This window comes from Aythya fuligula, chromosome 9 (genome assembly GCF_009819795.1).
Source record: "Aythya fuligula isolate bAytFul2 chromosome 9, bAytFul2.pri, whole genome shotgun sequence".
Lineage (NCBI taxonomy): Eukaryota > Metazoa > Chordata > Aves > Anseriformes > Anatidae > Aythya > Aythya fuligula.
In genome coordinates, this window is record NC_045567.1 from 9,317,727 (window position 1) to 9,342,848 (window position 25,122).

Genomic DNA, 25,122 nt, shown 5'->3' on the forward strand with positions numbered 1-25,122 from the left:
TGCTGACAGGAGGGCTCAGATTTGGAGAGAATAATAATGATACTTAGCACTTAGACAGGCGCCTGCCAGCTGAGGGTCACAAATGTTTGACGTCTCACAACAACATCTGTGTTGTATCCTGATCCCCATTTTACAGATCTAAGGGTAAGGGACTCATCATACGAGAATTTTGGAAGGGGCCCTGCAGTGAACCCACCATCTCAGCCATAAATCCGCCCTTTCCGTTCGAACTTTTCCTTTTGTCTGGTGTCTGTTGAGAATGACCTGTAGTTCTCAGAGTTTCTCATAGTGATACTGTGAAAGGAAGTAAGCAGGATCTCTGTTTTGTGATTGTGAAACCAGCAGAACTCATTCCTCTCTCATTTTTGTTTTACCATAAACTCTTCCCAGCCTGCAGCACTGCTGCTAGAGCAGTAGGCAAATAAACTGAACAGTTTCTTCTCTGAGCTTCTAAGCAATTGAGATAAAACTGCTAGATTCCTTCAGCCTTTACCAAAGTCCCTTTTATGCCTTTCCCCAAGTTTTACTGCCACAAATTTGGCTTATCTGCCTGTTCAGGGCTGTGCTTATAATATGTTTTAGAACAAGAGATGGAAATAGTTACGTTTGCCACTTAAAACTGCATAGTTCTTTTTTTTATTAAAACTTAGGACAGAGGAGCTAGGATTCAATAGCTTCTTGTTTGTCCTAGCTATTGAAAACTAAGGAACTCAGCCATGGTAAAGGCATTCGAGCAATGTGCTGTGGTTTAATAGTTTTTAATTATCATTCCTCAACTTTCCCCCCTCCCCTTCCCCCAGTCCTGTAATGCCTCTGATATGGCTGGATGCCATAGTTATTAACAGAGAGAGGATGTTGCCACCTTTCCTTGTCCACCTCTCAGAAAGGATTGGATCTAGAAGAGCTGGAAGGACTACCTGGAAAACTGTCAGGTGACGGTAGATGTGGAACATCTATAATATGGTATATAAGTCAGGGACTGTTGGAGGAGTGTTCTGAGGAAATATAGCTTGGAGACTGTTCTATCTGCATATTATTTTCTGTGCAACTGGTGTGACAGACAGGATACTAAACTAAATGATGTTCAGTCTTACCTCAGAAGATATTTCTCCTGTTACATAAAGTACATCTTACAGCATGCAGTATACATTTTTTTTAGGAGGAAGAATTTCCTAATGTTTTCTTTCTTTCCTCTGTTAACCAGGCATCTGTGCAGGCCATGCCATAACCGTGAAAAAGCTAAGGGCTTGGGCAAGTACATCTGTCAGAAGTGCCATCTGATAATTGATGAGCAGCCGCTGATGTTTAGGAATGATTCCTACCATCCAGATCACTTCAACTGCACTCACTGTGGGTATGTTTTTGTATTCTAAACCCTGACGACAAAGAAGAGAGACAAACAGTGCAGTCAGCAATGCAGCCCTTTCCAAGGCCTAAACTTTACTGCCTTCACACTGTTGAACAAACAGAAATTATTTGAGGAAATATGAAGACATTGGGAAAGGCCAGAACTGCAGTTTTGTTTTTCTGTTTGTTGTTCTTCTGTCCTGTAGTGAAAATGATAACAGTTCCTTGGTGTGAACTTACATCAAAGGCTGTGTGCAGATTATAATCAAAGTGCTGTACAAAGATAGCTGCTACCAGTCTACTCAAAATAGTTCCATTTTGCATTTCTGGATAGGTGGAAAAAGAAAGTTTTGGAGAGGTGTGTCTATCTTCTGGCACAGTCTATTATTACCATGCTGATACCTGTCTGACATAAGATACTTCTCAGAGAGCTTTGTACTGCCCTTGTATGGGTAACAGTGCTGAGGAATAAGGTAAATTGGTTGCTGCTGACCACTGCTGGAATAGTCCTTTTACCTGAGCTATCCCATTCAAAGAAACTTGAGTCTTTGTGTGACACAATATCATTGCATGTGAGTGCACCTCATTATTTCTGCCAGAGTATCTAGCTGGAAACATGATAATCCATGTGTGTTCTCTTATCTAGCAACCTGAGAAAGAAAATTTAGAAAAAAAACAGTCAACAATAGCTGTATTTCGCTAGCTGAATTTAATGATGCAGTATTTACAGCATGAACATTGCCAAAATATATTAACTTTCAAGCTTAGTCTTCCAAGATATCATCTCAGGCTTTAAGGAGCTTCACTTGGTGTTCTGACTTCAGGGACGCATTTGTGTTTTCAGGAAGGAGTTGACTGCTGAGGCCCGGGAACTGAAGGGAGAACTGTATTGCCTGCCCTGCCATGACAAGATGGGAATCCCCATCTGTGGAGCGTGCCGCAGGCCCATTGAGGGACGAGTGGTCAATGCTCTGGGAAAGCAATGGCATGTTGAGGTGAGGCTTCTCTGAATCTGAAATATCCTTCAGGAACCATTTTGGAAGAGGACTAGCACTGTTTGGAAGCTGTGGATGATTACATGATGTGTAACATAAGAATTAGACAGGAAGCAATTGCTTATATTTCAGATTGTCTTCACCTTATGTGAGTGAATGAGTATAGCAGGTTCATCAGAATTGCACTGCAAAACTTCCTGCAGAATATGGTTCACAAAATAGCATTTACTTACTAACAAATTTAAATAATTACTTACTTGGATATACTAACATACATTCTTTCCACGCCTAGTTAGAAGGTTTGTTACAATGTTAGAATTTGTAATGTAGGTAAAAGCAGTGCAATTCTTACCTTTTCAGGTCATTTTTTCTATAACTTTCAGCTGAGTTGTCTCAGCTTGCTCTGAAGTTTTGTATTAATTTATGTTTTTGGTGACAAACTTCCCAAGGCTGAACTGTGAGAGAGATGCTACTGTTCATTTGGACTGCATTCATACCAACCCTATTTTATGTTCCTGTTTCTTTTCTCCGAAACAAGCAAGATAATATTTCACAAGTCTATCAGTATAGACACAATGTGATTCCCTTTCAGCAAGTGTTCTACTTATCTTTAATGTAATTCTTAGTTACTAATAACAGACTAAATATTTCCTCTTTCTTCTCACTTGCATAATTTCCAGTCCCAGTTTTATTAAATCATTAAGTCTCCTCTACTGAGCTATGATTTGCAGCCAGAACAGTACCTATGCTAATTTTTCCCTGGTGATGGAAAAGTCATATTGCTTGCCACTGAGTGTCTTCTTTCTTTCACAGCATTTTGTTTGTGCCAAATGTGAGAAGCCATTCCTGGGGCACCGACACTATGAGAAAAAAGGACTGGCTTATTGTGAAACTCATTATAACCAGGTAAATTCTGCCATCTATTCTGTAGGCACACACTCTGGCTGCCGAATGCTTTTTAATCTCAATTTGTAGAGGCACATAGTATTAAGAAACTAATGAGATTTAACTGAAAAAAATAGGTTTTCTTGGTAGATGTGAAAAGTGATATTGAGAACAGAATAGAAATGTCTTGTGGAGTTTCACTTTTCTTTGTTCCATTGAGAGAAGAAATACTGACTATACGTAGCAATTAAAATCCCTTTAATTCTACTCCAAAGCTATTTGTATGGACTTCTTTGTTAATTACTGACTTCTGTGGGCCTGAGATTTTTGTTGTGCTGTCTAACATGTAAGAAAAGTATGTTTCACCAGTCAATACGAATGTATTTTTTCTGTATGATGACAGTGGGCAGCTATGAATTTGTTATTTTCTTCTCTCAGATAAGTTAGTCTCTTTCTTTTGTAAGAGTTAAGTGTTACCATTTTGAAAGTAGCTCTAGGTTTTGTTTTGGTGTTTACAGTTTTAACATCAGGAGATGTTTGTCTTCAATGAGTATCATACTTTACAGATCCTGTAATACTCAAATTGTCCCATGTACGGGACTTTAAGATCACATAACAGTGGTAGAGTGTGAGGCATCAACAAAAAAGGTCTTGTAGTATTTAGTAGTATGAGATCCAAATGAACATGGAAAATTTGGCAAGTGTATGAAAAGTTATTCAGAAGACTTAAATTGGTATATTTGGGGGCCACTGCAATGTCTGGTAATTCACTAGGTAGAATTTAGTGTTCCCACCAGCTGTGTGATTTGGGGAGCATGAGTAGTCAGTAACATGAGTTCCTGTTCTTATTTCTTCTGCTGTGTAGCTCTTTGGCGACGTCTGCTACAACTGCAGCCACGTGATAGAGGGAGATGGTAAGATTTGTTCCCTACTTGTTTTGGGTCGCTGTCCCTTTTCTATTTGTTAGTGCAGCTGTTGCAATCCCACAGTTGCAAGGCACCAGTGTTTCTTTACACATCTGGCCTCATTTGAATTTGGATACAAATCTGAATTCAAATAATCTGGCAGTTTCCTTTTATTCTGTGCTTTTGCTTTTGCAGTGGTATCAGCTCTTAACAAGGCCTGGTGTGTGAATTGCTTCTCCTGCTCCACCTGCAACATCAAGCTTACACTGAAGTAAGTCAGTGTTTATAGTTTGCCCCTGAGGCAGGGTATCAGCTTTGGGGTGCCATGAGCCAGTGCCCCTCTGAAGGGCAATGTACTACTGACCCACTGAGCAGTGATGTTTTTTCTCTGTGGGAGTGGGTATTTTCAATCCCTTGGATTTCAGAACTGGGACTCAGTGTATTCTCTACTTCATTTTCCATCTGTTCATGAAGGAAGAAGCTGTTCTGTGAGAAGATTGAACAGCTCTACAGAAGGAAGGCTTTAAACTTTAAGTAACCGCCTGTCCTGAAATACCTGTAGCTTCCATGGTTCCTTAGTCTGTATGCTCCTGTCACTGACAGTACTTGCAATTGCTTAGATTAACATAACATTGTCTTTCAGAATAGTTACCCCAAATATGTAGAAGAGGAATAGAAAACAAAGTGATCCTGCATTTTATTTTCTAATGTTCAAACCCCTTAACCAGCTATGCTGGATTGGCCCTACCGGTCTTGCACATGAAGGAGCTCTAATTCATCACAAAGGGGACCTTTCCATTTCCATTTCCATTCCAAGATAACATTGTTATTCTAGGCTGTTAAGTACAAATGCATAGCAAAATCTTGCTCCTTATTAAGCTAGCAATACTAAAGGCCCTCATTCCATGATTAAAATCTGATCTTTATACTTGCATGACCAGACAAGGAGGTGAGGTGTTTTACAAATGCAGTAGAAAGCAAGCAGCTGCATTTATGTAGATGCATGCAGACTTAATTTAGTCAGGGATATAGTTTGAAAATAGTGCTTTAATAGCCCTCTGTTCTTTCTGTTAAAGGAATAAGTTTGTGGAGTTTGACATGAAGCCTGTATGCAAGAAATGCTATGAGAAATTCCCACTGGAGCTGAAGAAACGCCTGAAGAAGTTGTCGGAGCTGGCATCCAAGAAGGCACACCCCAAAGCTCTGGATTTAAACTCTGCTTAAACAGGTCTGTCAGCCTAGTGACTGTACTCTTACAGTCATTAGATGCTGCTCACAGCAGCTATTGACTTCAGAGAGAACAAGTGAACTAAGAACAAGTGAAAGAACTAAGAACAAGTGAAACCAAAGATCAGTAGTACCTTCCCCTGCTTCTGGTAACGTGGCTTGCATCTTTACTATCCCTTTTCTCAAGCAATTTTCTATTAACACTGGCACAAAGAGCAGTTTACAGGCTGGTTATTAATTTGCTAATAACTTTTTTTTTTGCCTTTGTTGAGCTGTACACAATCTTTCCTTCCTCAACTGAACTGTACTTCTCTTTCCAGTCCTCTATAGTCTAAAGAATTTGGAAATACTGGGTGAGAGTTGGGGTGGAAGAAATATGTGGTTTGCTCTTTTTTTTTGGGGGGGGTTAAAATATAAGTATTTCTCTTCTTACCCTGGGTGAAGACTTTTTTTTTTTAATATCCAGGCAAATACTCTGAAAGCTGTCACTCCTTGTTACATGCAAGATGCAGTAGGCATTGTCCAGATTCCTCCTGAGCATGTATGGATGCTGTACCATCCTTCTGGTTTGCAGGTTTACTGACTAAGCCCAGAAGCCAATAGTTATTGTACTTGATGGCATCTATGTTGCCTACTTGTCTGACTCAGGACCAATGATAAGGCAGCTGAAGAAGTTTTCTTTGCTGCTTCCCTGTTCAACAGTAACAGGATTGCAGTTACCAAGGCCAAGTCAGCCTCTTCAAAATAGTGGGCTCTCCATTAGGAGGAGGTGGCTATGGAAAAGGACAATTATTTTTTTTTAAGAAACTGACACTACATTTTTCTCAGTCTGTTCTCTACTACATCATGGGTACCAGAGCTTCCAGTGGTCAACACAAAGCATGTCCTGTCCACTGACACAGCTGACGTTTTTTGAGGCAGTGTGGCTAAAGCTGTAGTTGTTCTTTTGCATGGTGAAATCCAGTTTATAATATGGCATTAATTTAAGTGCTTCAGTTTCAAATCCAGTCCTTCTCACTTTATTTGAAAGGCAAAAATATACTCTTAGGTCACTATCCAGAAAGCAGAGTTACATGACGGAATTTCTAATATTTAGAGTTGATAGCAAATGCAATTTTATGGAGAAAAAAATAAATATTTTTCTTAAATTTTTTCAATCAACTAAGAGTTACCCATCAACTTTCTTCTTAAGATCTGAGCATACTTAAAGAGAGGACCTCAGACCTCTATCTGTACCTCTTAAGAGTACTGTTTTCCTTCCTAGTTTCTTTCTGCTCCATAGTTTTCCCTATCACTGGTGCAATTTCAGTGGTCCTACTGCCTCTGCTAGTACAACCTAAGGTGCTGAGAAATGTACTGGTCTTGAACATTCTCAGTACTTCTTTAAGGGTGAGCCATCAGCAGAGCTGTTCTGAGTCCACCTGTGGGCTACTGAGACCTTTGGTGTTATGTCCTGTGGTTTCCTTTGCTGAACTTAGATGAGCAACCTGAGAATCCCTTTCCATGAATATTTGGAGACTATCTGCCTTAGAATAGCCTTCAGTGCCATCATACTCTGCTCAGAATCTACACCAGGTGATAGCTAAAGCACTGATAGCTGTTAACATGCAGGCTGTAGCCACTACCCATGAAACTGCACCAGCGATATGTCATAGCAGTGGTGAGAAATCCTGCTTAACTCTATGCAGGTAAGAATCCCACCATCTCTTAGATACTGGCTTTCCTAATTCAATTTCCTTCAGCTGCTTTGCTTTTTTGTTGTCTTAATTTACCATAAGCTCTTAACTGGGGTATACTGCATCCATTGTAACACTGATGAGGGGATAGGCTTTAATCTGATGGTAGAACTCCTGCGTTGTCTTCTGACCAATGTGCACTGCAGATTACACTAATAGTAGCTGCTTTTGTCACTGCTTTAGGAGAACATGTGACTTGTCCCTGTTCTCTCACTAGCCTTTAAATGGTCTTTTAGTTAAGGGCACAAAGAACAGCGTGTCTTTTAGTGCAGTAGTATGTGGCCACTGAAAAGACTGGTCTTGTAAGCCTATTCTTTGGTATTTGGTTGACACAGTAAAGTGCAAAACTTCTGATGTAGGTGCAATTCACTATGTTATGCAGATTCTTCTCAGCATAAAGCGTGGAGGTCTGTTCCTGTAACCTTAGTCACAGGCCACACCTAATGCCAAATCTGAGCAGCTGTGTGTCCTCAGCTTCCTGGGAAAATGGTGGAGGAACACAAAGCTGTGTGCTTACTGGTACATGCAGAATGGCTGTTTAACTAGCTGGCAGTAGGAAATACTCTTTTAGTGGCCACTCAAGTTCAGCAATGGAAAATGCATGCATGTAGAGGCAAATGGAATTACTACTGCGAGTAGAGAATTAGTGTGTGCTCTCACTTTGTCTCATGTTAGAAATTCAGTAGACCAAATATGCTTCAGCATTCAAAGGATAGTTGATTGATATTATTTTCTTTCATAAGCTGTTCAGTTCTTTACAATTCGGATTTTGCCCTTCAGAGCATTTCTCAAAATTAGTGGAGGGAAAAATCATCATAGCCATTGATCTCTGTAAGTAGCATATTGTGACGATCTGATAGCATCTCTTAAATTATTATTTTTTCACAATTACCTGTCTTATCCTGCCATGTGCAGAGATGGAATAATTAACATTGCTGTACCTTTTGTGAGACAGTGGAATTGAGGGAGTAGGAGAAATAATTATAAATACTTCAAAGAAGTGCATCTTCCCTCTACCTTTTTGAGTCTAGTTTTTTTAGAAAATAAGTAGAAGGTAATGCAGACTTTAAAATTCTGCCTAGTGTGTTGACAGGCTGACATTACTTTTTTTAAATAAAGGCAAGGTCTTGGTCAGAAATAAGCTGCATGCTTTTTTCATTGCTGTAAATAGACATTCTGACCAAATTCATCCTAGGTGTCATACCACTGGAGAGCATAGATTTATATCAAGGCTGAATTTGGCTCAGAAGTGTATACTGACTAAAAGCTGTTGTCTCATTATATACATTTATAGTTTACATTCATATTTATACTGAATTACAATGACTAATATTCACTGACTACACTTGAAAATGGTTATGCTTTTAAAAATCACAGCATGTGAAGCTTATTTGTATTAAAAGGGTATGTTAATCACTTGCTATCTTTCTTTATGGCAAACTAATTTGCTATCTAGGGTTTGCATCCCAGCCTTTATTCTCACAACAGTCTGTACAATGTAGGCAGATGTTCAGCCTTCTGTACAGAGAACTTCTAGATGTTGTGTGTTTTGTATCAGATGATGTGACTGACGCTTATAAATCAGTGGTTAGATGGTGAAGGAATAGGTTGCAGACAAATGTAATAAATGCAGTTGCACTAGTCTGTAAAGCACCATTAAGTGCTAAGGATGCCACAGACTGAGTAAAGGAATTAGCAGCTATTAATCATGGTTCAGGCCTTGATGATAAGTGTAGATTCTGCACAGTGTGGAGCTCTTGTTTTATCACACATTGCTTATACTGTCTAACCTAACATGTGACTGTGGATTGAAATACTGTAATACTATACCTGTTTGTGTTCTTGTAATAAAGTTAATTGTAATACATTTTAAATCTTTGCACACACACACACACAGAAAAGTAAACCAATTTGCATATAGTACATTTACAATTGCAGTGCTGACCAATGGAGCATTACACATCGTGAGGAGCTCTGAGGATTGCCCAGATCTGATTCAATGTTGTGTTGAATTTACATTTTGGATGTGTTGCTTCAATGGTGATGTGATAATTGATGAAGATGTGCAGAAAAGGGATATCATTCTCTTAGAGGTTATGCCATACAATTTGTATTGCATATATGAAAAGTAGATGAGGTGCTATGATCATTTACAGACTGTAGTGGACAGTTTAAATTGCATCGATCTGGAGTGAATACTCACTTTACATGTTGAAAAAGACATTGTGGTTGATTTTCTTCAGAGTTTATTTAAAAACCAGAAACAATACATTTTGGATGCAAAATTTCTTTTTTGTACAGGTGAAGTATTGAATGCTTCTCACTTACAGTCAGATCAGACATAAGATGACAAAACAACTCAAAAGTCATTAGTCTTAGAAGTGTCCATTGCCAGCAATGGACATTACAGCAGGAATACCTAATTGTTTGCAAAATGATCAACTATCTGACAAGTGTGGCACTCATTTATATGCACAAAGAGGATGGGGCTCTTCCCTGCCATGCATGTACAAAACTCCCTTTAGCGTTTGAATTGTACACACACACATCTGAGGAAACAAGGGAACCATTGTGCATACATTGGCAAATTAGTGAGAGATCTAGCAGAGCTGCTTTTCCAGTGCTGCCAGATCATGTCTCAAGGAACTTGGTGTAAATGCTTTAAGACATGTCTATGTTTCACCATACGCAAAGGAGGGCTTGTCACTGAGGAATGGGTGCTTGTTCTCTGGTGGGGTGAGCATCTATATAGCGACAGGCTTACTGTCACTGCGGTACATATGCTTTATGTGCTCTGGTTCCTGACGGTCCAATGCTGTGTTTTTACTAAGGTCTGTGAACAAGCACTGAGTCAAATTACCACTCAGTGCCTGAAGCAGGAAACAGCTTTAATTTCGCTTGATCTTTTCTACTATTCTTGTCTTGTGAATGAGTGTCTGCATAACTCCAAGCTGAGAACATTGCTATATAGTAGAAATATGCCTCTTTCAACAGATGTCTGTTAGACTGAGTTCTTCAGTTCTAATTTGCACTGACTAAGCATATCTATAACTTGAAATAGGAGCAACTGAGTAGAAGTAATGGGCCCAAAATCCAGATCCATTTCAGAGTTTATGCTTAATAGAAATTGAAGAGTAGAAAGCAATTGTTAGTTTCTGAGTGTTTTATGAATTGTTGGAGAAAGAAAACTACTTACTTTAACCAAGGCAGTGATAAACTAGTGGACAGCCCACTAATTTAGCATCACACAGGAGTGACGTTTATATCGTGACAGTAAATGGTTGTCATAGTCTACTGTAACTTCAGTACATAATCTAGTGGTAAAAGGATTAAAAACATTATCTTGCCTTTCAGGGTGTCCTATTATCCTTATACTAAAGGACATTTATCCACTTTTAGAATTTCCAGTAGGAAGGAAATTCTAATTCTTTATTTGCAAATTATGCATTTGGTAAGAGTGTAGGAAACTAAGGGGGCTCTTCTCTCCATAAAGAAAAAAAATCTGTTAATGTGTCTCTGTCTTTGAAAATGGAGGAGATCTGGAGTATTAGATTAAAATAGAGCTAAATGTTCTCTGAATCCAAAGACTGAATGGAATTCTAACACTACACCTAAGAAAGAGAAGCGCTGAAGATATTTGAAAGCACATGCTCCTTGGAGCTTTTCTTGTAATATTTCAGCAGCACAGTTCAAATTCAGTGTGTGATCAGAAAACTGATCAGCAAGATTAATATTTTTAAAATAATTTTTCTTCTAGTAGATGAAATTACAGGTAGTTTGGCACTGATGTAGGTCGTGAATTCCGTTTCTGCTTTCAGGCTGGGAGGCTCTTTTGCTTGTTTACAGCATTCATTAGCACATGTACATAAGATGTTAACAAGTCATCCATTTTGTAACCCTGTCAGAAAAGAAAGAAGTCTTAAGTCTCTCAAATAGCCCCATAAGCAAAAATAACTGTCATTTCCTCTCTGTTTGACCTTCTTAGATACTTCACTGCATAGATGATGTCTATACCAACAGCTATTGCTGGTTTTATAATTATTTATCTATTCCTCCGTCCAGTCTTCCTTTCATGGATATAGAAAAGCACAGCTCTACTGTCAAGGTTATATCCTTGTCATTCAAACCAAGATTTGACACTATAGCTTGATATCTTTTACTTTGGAATCCAAGGTTTTCCGTAAGAGAAGTTAGAGCTTAAGTGTTTTAAGGTTTTCTTCACAATTTTACCTTTTACCTTTAAATATCAATACAATTATGTTTGTCTGAGTCTGAACAGTCTGAAAACAGTTCTTAAAGAGTTGGTACCATTCATTTAAAAGAGGAAAATCTTACAAGATGTCATTGTATAGCGGATTAAACCACACAAGATGAAAGTCCTCTTACATAGTTTTGTGGATAAGTGCAGTCGTTTCTTTTTCCCAAACAGAGAGATTTTGATGTATGGGAAAAACTTGGGAAATGGCTATTTTTCCTCATTTCCGTGGCTTGCTTTTTGTATCAGATAGCATTGCATAGCACTGAACTGGTTCTAAACTGCAGTTATACTGACATGAACAGTAAATGTTTCTTGTATCTGCACTGGTTTTAATGATCTGTTTTGGCATCATCGTTCTGTAACAGGTCTGGATTTAAAGGAAAAAAAAAAAGGAGGCTCTTGTCTGTAATTTAACAAAACGCTTCTTACCAGAGATGTCTCACATAAGATTCGGTTTCCTCGTACCAGGTTCCCTATTGTCATGTGAAAGTATGTGCTCCCACTGCTCCAATTGGAGATTTTGTTAAAGGGATAAACTGTTAAAATTTCCTGTAAGGAGAAACAAACCGATTTAACTGAATTGTACAATGTTTCTCAAATGAATATAGGCTGTTATATACAAAAACCTGTAGAGCAAAAGCATTCTGTGCAGTGGATCAAGGTAGGTCTTGCATCCACACTAGTGATATATGGTATTCTCACCAAGCAGATGCATCTTAAATCTTAATCACTCTAAGAGACTTCCTCTTATTATGTGTTTATTTATTTATTTATTTATTTATATTTCCATAGCCTGCTGCCATCATATTTACAATAGCCTAAAACTCACTGGATATGTATTCTCTTATGAAAAGCAAATAGTGATACTTCTAAATGTTTTTGCCTGGGAACTTGGTAAGACCAGTTTGGCTAGGTTAGAGGGCTGGCAAACACCATCATTTGACATGATCTTTTAGATAGCTTGTGTTTCCTGCAGAGCATTTTACTGAAGCAGTCTCCCTAGTATAGTATCCATCAACCTGATGCTACCATTTTGTGTAGGTCCATCATTATTACCATCTCTTTTTTCAGAGACACTCTACACTGTAACCTTTTCAGTGCAGAAACTACAAAGAAGTGGTCTGAGGCTATAACATCTTCTTCAGTTTGTCGCAGAAAATGAGTAGAGGGACTGGACTCTGTCCTCTTTAACACTGAGGAGAAGGTCCTGTTGCTGTCTCTAAATTAGGAGTGTCAGTGAAACCCTTGTTTAGGTTCTTGAGAAACAACTGTTACCTTTGTCTTCTGATGTATCAATGAGACTCCTTGCTTGTTGATTGCAATCAGCACAATATCTGGGAAATTTGGCTCGGAGGTTTGCTATAAATGAGCAACAGAATAGAAAATAAACAGAAAATGTGAAAAAATTATCTGTATTAGGTGTGGTGACACACGTAACGGCGCCCAGCACTGCTTGTTCTCTTTACCAAATAAACACTGAAACTTGAAGTTCTTCAGTATTATGTAACTATTGCTAAGGATGATTTTTTTGGGTGTATAATTATAACTTGAGATAAGTAACTCACTGCTGTAAAAGCAGAATCAAGCCTACTATCAGCCTAGGAAATAATGGACCTAATGGTTGGTTGCAGACTAGTCTGGTAGGAGCGTAATGAGGAGAAATTAAAGGTAAAAAAGGGGGAATGATCCCTAAAGGTACACAGAGAGTCAGACCCCAGAAATAGGAGATTGGGCAGCATTTTGTTGTGGAGAACAATGACAAGACAGTATCTACATAATTCTTCCCCCCACCCCCATTTGCTACGCAGTCATGATATTGGGTATTACAACTGGATATAATGGTAGTTGTACTACCACTGTGTCTTACAATTGGTCCTTCCTCAACAGTGCATATGGCAGCATGATTTCTTTGCAGTGTACCCCTACGTTTGGCAGTTCTGCCCCTTCCAGAACCAGAACAATACAGCCAGTAAGTAACAAGCATTGTTCCGAAGAGATAAAGAACTGATCTCCCCACTTTCAAGGAACCATGCTTTCCTCAGGGAATGATGGGAACCCACTTTTATAATGAATTCTCACACAGAAGTACTTTACTATGTAAAGTACATAGTACTTTACTATGGTCAGTCCATATCTCCTAGTGCTGGTGTACTACCAAAGCTGTTCATACAGGCCTTTAAACCTACCTTCACCTCGAAGAAGGCTGATCCAAATGTTGGCCACCGGTATATTATTTTCAAGAAGGCAATCTTGGCCTCGTCCACAGTTTTTTCTTCATGTTTGCTATATGCTGCAATAATGCTCTGTTTAGAAGAAAGGACACACAGCCTAGTCAGCTGGAGACAGGCAGATTTCCACTGTCTAGCATTAGCACTAGAGAAGGCATCAGACCATCTGCAAGGTCAGTCTTGTGCCCACAGCAACAGAAGACCATGAAAATCAGTCGCCTACCATGCCATGGGGCAAAGTAGAACCAGAACCTCCACAGTGTTTCTTACTAATGAGTTGTGTGAAGGAAGTCCAAGAGCTCAAGGGAACAGATTCCAGGGCAGAGGGGCGATACTAGTGTTCCCAGCAGACATAAATCTCATTTTATACTGAAACATTTAGGGGGTCCCTCCCTCTGTTTATGAAGTATGTGCTGAAGCTTTCTTGTCTTTTGGTGAAGCAAAGAGCCTTTTGCTGTGAGTAGCATGTACAGAGTGCAAGGTCACTGATTTGCTAGCCAACCTTTTAAATATTTAGCATGTCTTAATTTTCTGTTTCTTTACAAGGTCCTCAAATCACCAGGCCCATCACTGACTTTCAATATCTAACTCTTCTTCTGGACATAGAAAAGAGATTAATATCTCCAAGAAAAATGCACATCTCAAAGCAGTCCCAGGCATGCAGATATCTTTCAGAGGTTTGGTAGAAATGATGACTACATCTGGATCATAAGTGGCAAAACAGCATCACTCTACAGTGCTTTCAAAGATTCAAATCAAAAAAGTAGTGCGGATTGATGTATTTCTTCTCTCATAAAGCTCTATCAAAGTAGTAAGAATAACAAAAGCCTTAAGAAGTGCTATTTCTTACCTTCTTCCACTCATCTGTTGAGATTGCTCGGAGCAGATTTTCTGGCACCAGCTCCTTCAGGATTTTGGGGATGACTGCCAACTGTGTGCGGTCATTGTTAAAGCGCACTTTATAAATCAACCCTGCCAGCTGGACAGCTTCATCCTTGGAACACTTGTGGTAGCCTCTGAGGTACTTTGGCAACTCCTGGAAGAGACACGCTCTGAATCCAGATAGAAAGGGCTGAAGCAAACACTGACTTATGCATAATAAAACTGTGAGGTCAGGGTGTGGGTCTCACCAAGCGCATTCCAAGAACTTTTGGCTCCTTCTGGAGTTTCTCCATACAGTCATGGAGGAAAATGGGCATGTCCAAGGAACAATTAGATTAAGGAGCTGTGCTCTTCACATAACTGTACAGCTAAGGTATGAACACTAGAACATAAATCTGCTTCGGAGTCTGAACTGTGCTCCCCAGTGAGTGAGAGGGTAATACTCCGTCAGGCTTACTTTTTCAGGAGTATTTCTTGGCTTATTGCTGATACATTTACACTTTAGGGAGCTGGTTACCTGGTGGTAATGAAAAATTGAATCAGCTTTCAGGTCTTTCCCAGGAGTTACGTTCAACCACAGCTTTCTCATGAAGTACACTTCATAAGCCACAGACATAGCAGCCCCTAGGGAAACAACATCTTGTCATTGTCCTCTGTATCACTGTAGAGTTCCACAGTGAGTGGAACTCCAGTTGTGAGCTTCTTCGGAAATACAGTTCTGCTTTTAATAACAACAAAGTTACAAACAACAACAAAAAACAGCACAGAAAAGGACATTTTAGATGGCCAAGGAATTGTGACTAGTTGTGAGTTCCTGGACACCCATCATGCATCTGAGGTGCAGCATTAGACTCTTCAGAGGTGGATGAATAATTGAGGATCCCAAAAATATGAGCGTGTATTCCTTGCTGCTCGTGACAGCTATTTGCTGATGTTCAGCACACGTGAATTCTGTTACAGTGATGCTGGTACATTCCCCAGTGGATGTGTTTACAGAAATGAACTGTGATTTAGTGCACTGACATCTTTATGCTGTGTTTTTCAGAGATCCTAACAGCTGCATCAGGTGTGGGGAGAGGAGGGAAGCTAGAAAGTCTTAGATACCTAGTGCTTCTGGAAGTTGAACCTCACTGTCCTGAAATAAGCAAAGGTCAGGGTCAACAAGTATGAAATTTGAGGGGAGCTTGAGTTTGCTGCGGATTTCAAAACGTAAGTTATGCCTGTGGGTGAAGTGGAAAGAATTGCTGTCATTACTGTTATATTTTTTCATGCTAAAAACACATTCCTCTAGCAATACAACTTGTGGTCTGGTTATCACCAGGTAGTAATGCAGACAGCAGTTTTCTAATGACCCAAGGAATGGGAATGACACTGTAAAGAACCTATTTACATGTATTGGCTGATCCCTGATCTGGCAATGTATGAGCCTTGAATCATAAGCAGGATCAATCTATCTAACTTGCGTACATCCAGATGTGTGTTTTGGATGCAATAAGTCAAGGAATAATTTGTACCAATTTAAAATTTATGCAGAGATCCTCAGACAAGATATTCTGGTGTTTCTGACAGCCAGTGGCTGGCTGCATGAGGTCACTGGGTCTTAATGCTGGTGCAGGCAGGAACTGTGTATGTACAAACAAAAATGGTAGTAAGACAAACTTGTCACACATTTGGCAAGATGGGATAAATCCTACTGGGTAAATTTGCTGCTTTTCCAGTTCAACACATCATTTCACACAGGTTCTTGTCATGCTGGCACTCCCCTTACCATCTTTCACTGGTTTATTCCTCCTGTTCCAGTCTGTCACCTGCCTTAGCGAGTCAAAGAAATAGTCTGCTTCATTCTGACTGATCACCTGGAAGACGCCAAGCAACGAAGGGCAGAAAAGGATTAGTAGATTTTATAAAATACTATCTGCGCCCACATACTCAGGTATTTTCTTTCCCTTTCTACAGCAAGACAGCACAATTACAGCAGGAAAGACAGAGGCAAGGGGAAACAAGTGGAGAAACAGGAGAAGGAGGGCTTACATGATTTCTGTTTCATATGGGAAGGTTTATTCCATTTTCTGTTGCTTTTTTCCTTCCAACCTCCTTACTGAAGTCAAGCTGAAGATGCCTACCTCATCCTAGCGATCTCATAATAAAATATTGGCAGATACTGGGTTCTTCTTCTCGGGAACACAGCATATCAGAAACTCCCTGTGCTTGGACTCAGTATTGCTTTTGCCATGATCACAGTCTTCAAGCAGTTCCAGAGAGAAGAGACCTCAGCAAATCAGCCTACCCAAACTTTAGGGAAAGCAAGTTTTGAGAAACTAGTGAGCAATGACTGGTGCTGGTCAGCCACTGTTTTCCCTAAGACTAGTGAGTACTGCAGATATACAGTGCATCTCTTGGGCAAAGCCTGAGTACAGAAAGGTTGAATCCAGCAGCATGCAACATGCAGTTTGCTACCATCCTAGCAGCTGCAAGAAAAGCTATGTCCTCTGCCTTTAGTACCACGTGTGTACCAGTAGACTGATAGAAACTCTGCATCTCCATCCAGCTTCTTCAGGAGACTCAAGTGTCAAGTGCTAGAATTTCTAGACTAGGTTGTATTCCTTCAGCAAGACAGTCATTACAAGCAGTAATGACTGGCTCTGTTGCTTCATTTCATATATGGTTGCTTAGGTGGCCTGAGGGAGAAGTAAGAGAGGAAGAGGGAGCCTGGCTACCCTGCCATAGCTGAGAAAAGTTACCTTGTCTGCAATCTTGACAAAGAGGCTGAAGCCTTCCCAGGAGCTCAGCTGTAATTTGGAAGCGATGTTCTGACACAGAGTCCGGATTTTGGTATTTGTTCCCACATCAAATGTCTGTGAGATAACAAGACTTCAGTTACACAGAGGAGAGGAACAAGTAAGAAGACTGAATATCTTGAAACCTGTTCCTGATTAAATACATCATGGCTGGGAAAATGGTCAAGGCCAGGAAAACAAGTAAGTTCTCACCTCTTCTGTTTCATTGGGGAAGCAAATCTTGTGTGAGATCTTGGTGTGGTTCTGTAAGATGGCCTCAACCTCCACAGGATGAGGTGCCCACTTCCTGGAGCCATTCCTGGAAAACACCACCACCAACATGAGAGAGATCAGTGCTGGTTGTTTTAGGAGTCAAACAGTGTTCCTCCCAAACAACAGATTCCATTTAAAATGCTGAGCTCTGTGACATGGGGAGGGCTCTAATGGACCTTTGCCCCACTGCAAATTCATTGTATTAGGAGCAAAAACTGAGGAGCTTATTAGCATGTATATTACAAGGCTGTTGTACTCTGCAAGGAGGCTGTATGAATAAGGCACCTTCCTACCCAGTACCAGCAATCCTTCTGTGTATTCAGCAGCTGTTTTCCTTACTTTTTCTGAAGTGTGAAGATAGTGGCCATTTTATTTTAACTCTTGCATCAGCTAAAAAAATTTGCATACAGATACAAAATGAATATTACAGCTCAGGATACAAGTACTGGAAAAGCTTGGACAGCTGCTCTAAGCATTATGTCTTATATAAGAACCGGCGTGTAATCACTGACTTGTGAGATGTGAAGCTGCACAGTCCCAGATCATTGAAATTGTATCTCAGAACAGAGCTGTCCTTTAACCAGAGGAACTGGGCCTAGAGTAGCAGTCATGCAAAAGCCTTGTCATGGTTAAAGTGAGGACAAGCCTAGCACGTTACCTTCCAGGGCTGGTCTTTTCCTGTCCCCAGTGGCATAGGGCAGGCTGTTGGGAGATGTTACATACTGTAGCTTTCTGCACCAAGCTCTTCTCTCACATGGAGTCAAGCTCTTATGAAGAGAGCTTAGTCTGACATCCAGCTTTTGTTGTGTAGTTTTGGAAACACTTTTTTTCCCCAATAAATAAAGTAGCAGTTGGAGAAGGAAAACCTGACTGTAAACCCAAGTTGAACAGTATGTGTTCTGGTACTGCACAGGCTCTGTATGGAGCGTGGACTCTGTCATCTATTCCTGGCCATGCTGCAACGGGAGGCCACAGGAGACCAAGGATGTGCAGCAGCTGGGCTGGAGGCATAGGACCATCTTCCCTTGCAAACTCAGCTAGGAATTCATTGCCAAAGAAATACCTGCTTAACACCCATCAGAATGCTCTGTTTCCCTGGCCAGGAGTCTGGGGATGAAGCAGTAAAGCTTTGTGTTTGTGGAGGAAAAGGTGTACCTAAGTGCTCAGTTGGCTTTCACTCTGTGTAATTGGAGGTCAGTCCTTTGAGCTGTCTGCTCTCCTCTTAAAAGCAGGTTACTCATAAGGAGAAAAAATAAGTGTGGGTGCAGGAAAGCAAATGCTCTCAGAAAACAACATTTTGTCTTTGTTTCTCTTCCCCTCCCCCAGACTCCAGATTTGGGGCAGTTTAGCAAAAAGATCTCTCCTCCAAAATAGTCCATTATGCTTTCCTCTCCCTGGTTCACCACTCTAAAGAAGCTCTATACAGCTCACCAGGGCTTAGAGCATGAATAGCATATGATATGGGGAGGCGGGAAATTTTCAGTCTTCTCCATGGAAAGAATAATGAATAGCATTCCTCGCCATGCATTTTTTTCATGCATCTCAAAGGCACATTCATTGTGCAGCGACATTTCCCCAGCAGTGCCAAAACTCATCCACTGCAAGGGGGGCAGCCACTGTGTTAGCAAATTCCTTTCAGTTTGCGTTACTAGACTTTTCTTTTAATTCTTGTAGCTCATCATTGTCTAAGGAGTTGCACTGCCGTATGGCCATGTGAAGTGGCTTCCACTCCCAGCAACATAGAAGTGATGGCCCTTGCATTGCACCGAATTGCACCCATCATGCAGAGCTGCAGAGCTTGGGAAGCACCACGGGCTGGACGCTCTGCTGCTCCAGCCCTCACCAGGACAAGGATAATGCTTAGCACTCTGAGAAGTGCCCTGGTGTGAACAACCATGGAAGTCTCAGGGCTTGGTTTATTTGTGTTTCTTCGAAGAAAAGAAACTGACTGTACTGATCTTTTCCCAGCAGGGATCTGCCCATGGATAGCCCAGCTATGGGAATTGAGTGATTATGTGTAATGTTCAACTTTTTTGAAATGTTGCTAACACTGAAAGAAAGGAGTGAAATTGTGACATGGACCTCTCTTAGTGGTTCAAAGTCCCTAGGGCAATTAAAAGCAGTGACTATTTCAAAGAAAAAGATGTACAGAGAGAAAGGAAAGTATGAGTATTGCTGTTTTGGTCCATGTGATTTTCTGGCACCCGATTCATGATGTTTGAACATTTGGGATTGGCTATATCTAGGACTGTGTACCTCATCACTGTCTGAATCCTCCGACTGCACTCCATGGCCAGTGGCTCTTTCTTACGCGTCTCCACGAACTTCTGGGCGTGTTTTAGCAGTGACTTGCTGGGTGGGAACAGGCCGGTGCAGAGCCAAAGAAGCTGCCAGCCCTTGGTCACGCTGTACCTGTGAACACAAAGCAAATGGTTCTGCTGGAGCTGCACGTAATTCTTCCTTTGACCACACACCAGCTTTAGGGAAGAGAAACACACTCCCATCATGGCACATGGTGGCATTCAGCAGAGAGCTGCAAATCAACAGAGGCTCCGCACAGGAGCTGACAGCCATTCTCTGTGCAACAACCACAGCCTGTATGTGAAGGTAATGCTAAATCCTGGCTGATAAGTATTGCAGTAGTTGCAAATCTCATGAATAAATACAAGCTCCAGTTTAACAGTCATCTTGGCAGCCATGACCTTGGTGCTATTCCCTGCGAAAACCACTGTCAATTTACTGTTCAAGCTCACAGTTGTTTGGATTATGTTTTATCAAGTGTTTTTATTCACCTGCCCTCTGTGCTGGGCAGGTTTTTTCAGAACACAAGCACTTTGCTTGCAATTTACTTTCCCTTACATGTGTTTCTCTTCTGAAAAATGAGCAAGCAGATGACATCGTGTAGTGAGGTAGTTACAGCTCTTAAAAATGACAGTTCCTCCAGCCTTTGGGTCTGTGAAATTTGCTAGCCAAAGTTCTTCTGGCATCTCACCCTAATCAGTAAGACTCTGTAGGTGGTCAGTGATTCTGCTTTCAAAGCCAGGAGCAGAACACACTTCATCTGTGTCCCAGGGATTGCTCCAAAATGCTAAGTGGTGTTGCTTGGGAAAGCCAGTAGGTCTGTCTCTAAATTGGCATCAGGACTCTGCAGAATAAAGAGGTCCTGGCTTCTTTATTCCCATTTACTTTTCCAGTTTTGCAGGTGAAGAAACACTATTTTAATCCCATTTATACTCTATAGATCAGTGGTGTTTGTGTCTGTTTGAGAGCAGGACATGGTCCACAGGGCAGGAGCCTGGGAAGGATAAGATTTGTTGCTGTGGCTGTTCTAAAGAAAATATATGGAAATAGCCACTTTGCAAGCATTTTCTCCACCTCTCAAAACACTGAATGACCCACGGGACTAAACTGGTAGAGTATGGCACTGGCACCATGGTCACAGACTGTGCATTAAATATCCTGTAAGATTTACTGCATGCAAGGAGATTTACCATCTAATAGTTACACTCATGATAAGAGTTCCACTATATAATATATATATAATGTGAGTACAGTCCCACTATACTAATTTGTACAGTAAGAAAAAAGACACAAATAGAGGCTCCTTCTCTAACTTTTGCAGTGTCACAATGCAGCCAGCAATTGACAAACCATTTTGTTAATAATTGTTTTATTAATATCTTAAGCTTCTTTTTGCAATTCAACTCCTCTGAAAGTAGGTCAAATTAGTATTTTATAGGTTGGGAAGCAAAACACAAACCTGTTTCTGAGACTTACCTGTGTGTAGGGGCTCTTGTGTAACTATGTGTTCTGTAAGCCAGTTGTGTAAGCTAATTAATGTAACTATTCAGAAGGATTCACTGGTGGTAAAAAAATTTAGTGTGAACTACATGCTTGTAAAAGGGAAATATTGTCATTGGGAAGCTTAAAACAAATGGAGGACTGGCAGAACAGTCATTGAAAGCATCCAAGAACCCTCTGCAATACCATGTTTTCTCCACAGGCTGCATTAGGACAAAAAAAGGCTTCAGTAACACCTTTCTGGCCATAGTGCACAGAGATGAACAATGAATGCTGATGGGAGCAGCCGAAGGGAGATGAATAATGGTCCCACTCCATGGCCTAGCAGTGCCAGTCAGTGGTTCTGAGTACTCTGAAAAGGTGAGCCCCACAGAGGGTGGCAGCCCATTTGCACACCCTTCTGTCTGTCCCCACCCTACCACAGGTGTAGCAGAGTTTCCTGATCACCACCTGCACTTAAGAACCCTGGGGCCTATAGAAGCAGGCTGTTTGAACTTTGGTGAGTACCTGTTTCTGTTCTCAGTTAGCTGCTTCATGATCTGACAGTAAATTTCATCCCGCAGGATCTCTTCTCGAATAGCTGCCACGAATATCTGGTCAGTGACTTCCACAGAAGAGTGCACCTGTTTTGATGGGTAGTCCCCCATGAATTTCATGATGGGTAAATACTCTGTTAAGGACAAAAGCAGGTCATTTTTGAAAGATAAATGGGAAGTCTTACCTGAATCCTAACATGTTAAGCTACTATGCTGAGGTATGAGTGGGAAATACTGAGAGGAAGGTCTGGAATATATTCTGTGATCATTCCCTTTCCTTGAGCAGCAGTTACTGCTTGTTCTGGGTGTATGTAGTAAATCCCACTCACCCCTATAGCCCCGTTCTCAGTTAAGTAGGTTGTCACCAGTTGCGGAGTATTGGGAGGAATAGGAACTCTGTAGACAAGGGAAAAATGTTAAGTCATGTAGAACTGACTTAATTCAAACACACCATCCCTCCTCTGATTAACGTAAGTGAACCACAGGTAATGTGGATGTGGTATTATCTCAGTGGAGGTGAGTTTAGTGGAAGCAGCTCTTCTTCCCACCAAGAGTTCTTGGATCCCAAAAAGAAAAGTGAAAGGATATCAATGAAGGCCTGACAAGCCAGGTCCCGAAGATCAGGGTCTGTGCATGCTTTCTTCAGCAAGGGCTGCTTTAAGGGCTCTTTAGAATGTGCCCACAGCTGATTGCGTCCACGAGATTTATGGAGAACAGCTTTGCTAATGGATTCCTTCTCAGGAGTCCTGAATGAAGACAAGTGCAGGCAAAACAAAATTACTGGATCAGTATTGCTATGAACATAGATGATGATCAAAAAGAGAGATCTCTATGCATATTCTTTCCCAAGACAGTGATTTCATATTTGCTTTGATTATGCAGGTCAGCAAAAAGCAGGAAAATGTAGCTTCTTTAAGATCCAGAAAGGAAGGTGCAAAAAGAAGTTTTTTAGAAGTCTAGTTTTTCTCCCTCAGATGTTGTGTAAATGGTAAGTTCTAGCTAGTATGTGCTGAAGAATGGATGAGAAGTAAGCACAGGGCCTGCTGGAAAGAAAATAAAAAGTTCCAGCTGGGATTCTTCTACCTGTCCCTTTGTATTTCTGCAGACAAAGATAGAAGTAGGCCGTATGACTGAATCTCTGCATGTCCTAAGTTACACTTCATTACAGGGAACAAAGAGAAGAAACCCAGTCAGGAACTGATTACATCCTAGTTGTTCTTCAGTGATCCTTAAGCCTAGAACTTTCCTAGGGCCTACACTGCACAGGGAGCTTCACCTGAAGTGTTCATAGGAGAATTCCTCCAGGGTGTAAGGCTTCACTTTGAGATCCTCTTCATCAGGCTCATCTGTGTAGGAGTTCTGTGAAGCTGTCCTTCTCTGGTCTGGAGACATCATCAGCAGACTCTGAAAGGACACATGTACAGATGTCACATGGACAGGTCTCTGCACAGCTTGTCAAGTGTTACTCAGCATATATGTGCAGATGGTATATACTAAGCTCGGGTACTGTATGCTGCAGGCGATCTTCTGTCTCCTCAGCAGGTTGTTTGATTGTATTTCAAGAACATTTGATAAAATGGGGGTTGGACTAGATGATCTTCAGAGGTCCCTTCCAGCCTCGGCCATTCTGTGATTCTGTGTGTGATCTACAGAGGCTCAGGAAAGACTTGGGAGGAGGAGACTCAGCGAAGTGACTTCCAGAGTCCCAGCAAAAGTAACCATCATAATGTGAAGAATTATCGAGAGCATAATGCATATTAAAATTGCACCTACTTAACATTGGTGTGGGGCTTTTTGCCCACTTCTTCAGTTTATAACTTGTTAGCACAGTAGCCAATATGCTGAGTCTCCAAAACTGAAGAAAAAATTGTTAACAAACAGTGATCAATGGGAAACCTTGTGTTGAATCCCTGGGAGATCATGTTCTTTTAAAGCACCCTGCTATACTTTGCAGAAAAGCTTTTCTGCAAGAAAATTCAACTGCACACCTATTAATTGCTACAAGTTCCATGTACTGAACCCTCTAATAGTGAATGGACTATTATTTTGAAGGTCATTGCTTTTATGTAAATGCAGTCTTCTCCTTAGAGTTTGGGCTAGGTTTAGTTTTGTTTTCAGAGATGACAGAATAAAATGCTTTGTTTCACTGGAAGATACAGAACTTGTCTGAATTCAGAGGAATGATTAATTTCCATTTATAAATTTAATCCTATTTAACACTTATCTTCCAGTCTCTTGAAAGACTGTACAGCTTTCTTACCAGCACTTGACTAGAGGGTTTTGTGAGAGAAGGAACAATGTAGATCTCTTCCAAAAATACATTCCCTGTTTTGCCTGTCCTTTCATTCTGGGCATAAATCCAACCAGAGCTTGCATCTCGTCTTTTATCCTCGGTCAAGATTAGCAAGTCTCCCTTCTTGAAGGACAGGATGGCAGGATCTTCTGAAAAAACAGAATAAGGGAGTACTGTTCAGGCTTGACAGTCCAAGAAATGTAAAGGCATTTCAACATGAAAGACAAGGGAATTGTATTTTGAAGGTCTGAATTCAATTAGCAACAGAAAGTGATTTGTGTAAATACAGCTAATCGTCCAATAACACTTCATAGAAATCACTTAAATTTTCTCTGCCAGACTGATTTTGGTTCCAGTGAAGGCAAAAGTAGAACTCCATCTGAATCAAATGGATACAGAATTTCTGTCTAGAGCTGGCAGTAGAGCATGGAAAGAAATTCCAGTTTACCACCTGTGAAAGTTTTCTGGAAAGTATTTCCAGGGAACCCAACTCCAGCTTCCTACTATAAGCAGGCTGAGTTGTTGGCCACCTATCTAAACAAAATATACATGAAAGTAGACTAATCTGTAAGTGAAGGTCTTGAATCACATTGCCTTACACTTGGCATAACTGTGCTGATCACTGTGCGTTCATCCTGGAGCAGAACAAGTCTTGCCCAAGTTCTCCCACTTCTCTGAGCTCTTCCAAAGAAGTGCTGTGGGTTCTCTCAAGGTTTCTTCCCTGCTCTGTTGAAAAGTTCTAAAGCTTACCTTGGGGTTTTTTCTCATTCATTGCCACAGCGAATCGTGATCTCTTCTTTAGTCCTTCCAGAAACATGACCACCAGTTCAGCAATGACAATGCTGTTTACAGATGTCAGAACAAACTCCTCGGCACGAAGTGTGATGAGAGTGCAACTCTGTCCAAATGATTTCACTGCCCTATGTATTATTGAATAGTTCGTTACCAGAGTGTCTGAAAAACTTACAGAGCCATCTGC

The 25,122-nt window shown here is 40.7% G+C and overlaps 2 protein-coding genes across 6 annotated transcripts in view; one reads left to right on the forward strand and one right to left on the reverse strand.

Annotated features, from left to right (window-relative positions):
- The window catches only part of LIMS2 (LIM zinc finger domain containing 2), a 36,785-nt gene extending 25,109 nt beyond the window's left edge, over positions 1-11,676 (forward strand). For all 5 annotated transcript variants that reach the window (XM_032193606.1, XM_032193607.1, XM_032193603.1 and 2 more), the window contains exons 5-10: positions 1,205-1,354; positions 2,192-2,342; positions 3,156-3,248; positions 4,093-4,141; positions 4,328-4,403; positions 5,209-11,676. In XM_032193606.1, coding sequence (XP_032049497.1) covers positions 1,205-1,354; positions 2,192-2,342; positions 3,156-3,248; positions 4,093-4,141; positions 4,328-4,403; positions 5,209-5,356 — 667 coding nt within the window. In that variant the 3' untranslated portion in view covers positions 5,357-11,676. The remainder of the gene's footprint in view (positions 1-1,204; positions 1,355-2,191; positions 2,343-3,155; positions 3,249-4,092; positions 4,142-4,327; positions 4,404-5,208) is intronic.
- Positions 10,910-25,122, reverse strand: part of MYO7B (myosin VIIB) — a 44,452-nt gene continuing 30,239 nt past the window's right edge. Inside the window, exons 34-48 of the mRNA XM_032193591.1 lie at positions 24,894-25,063; positions 24,111-24,292; positions 23,127-23,254; positions 22,439-22,596; positions 21,822-21,975; positions 19,770-19,925; positions 17,454-17,559; positions 17,205-17,318; positions 16,232-16,319; positions 14,981-15,087; positions 14,432-14,617; positions 13,540-13,656; positions 12,629-12,712; positions 11,783-11,902; positions 10,910-10,993 (exon numbers count right to left, since the gene is read on the reverse strand). Of these exons, the coding sequence (XP_032049482.1) occupies positions 10,910-10,993; positions 11,783-11,902; positions 12,629-12,712; positions 13,540-13,656; positions 14,432-14,617; positions 14,981-15,087; positions 16,232-16,319; positions 17,205-17,318; positions 17,454-17,559; positions 19,770-19,925; positions 21,822-21,975; positions 22,439-22,596; positions 23,127-23,254; positions 24,111-24,292; positions 24,894-25,063 (1,954 nt within the window). The remainder of the gene's footprint in view (positions 10,994-11,782; positions 11,903-12,628; positions 12,713-13,539; positions 13,657-14,431; positions 14,618-14,980; positions 15,088-16,231; positions 16,320-17,204; positions 17,319-17,453; positions 17,560-19,769; positions 19,926-21,821; positions 21,976-22,438; positions 22,597-23,126; positions 23,255-24,110; positions 24,293-24,893; positions 25,064-25,122) is intronic.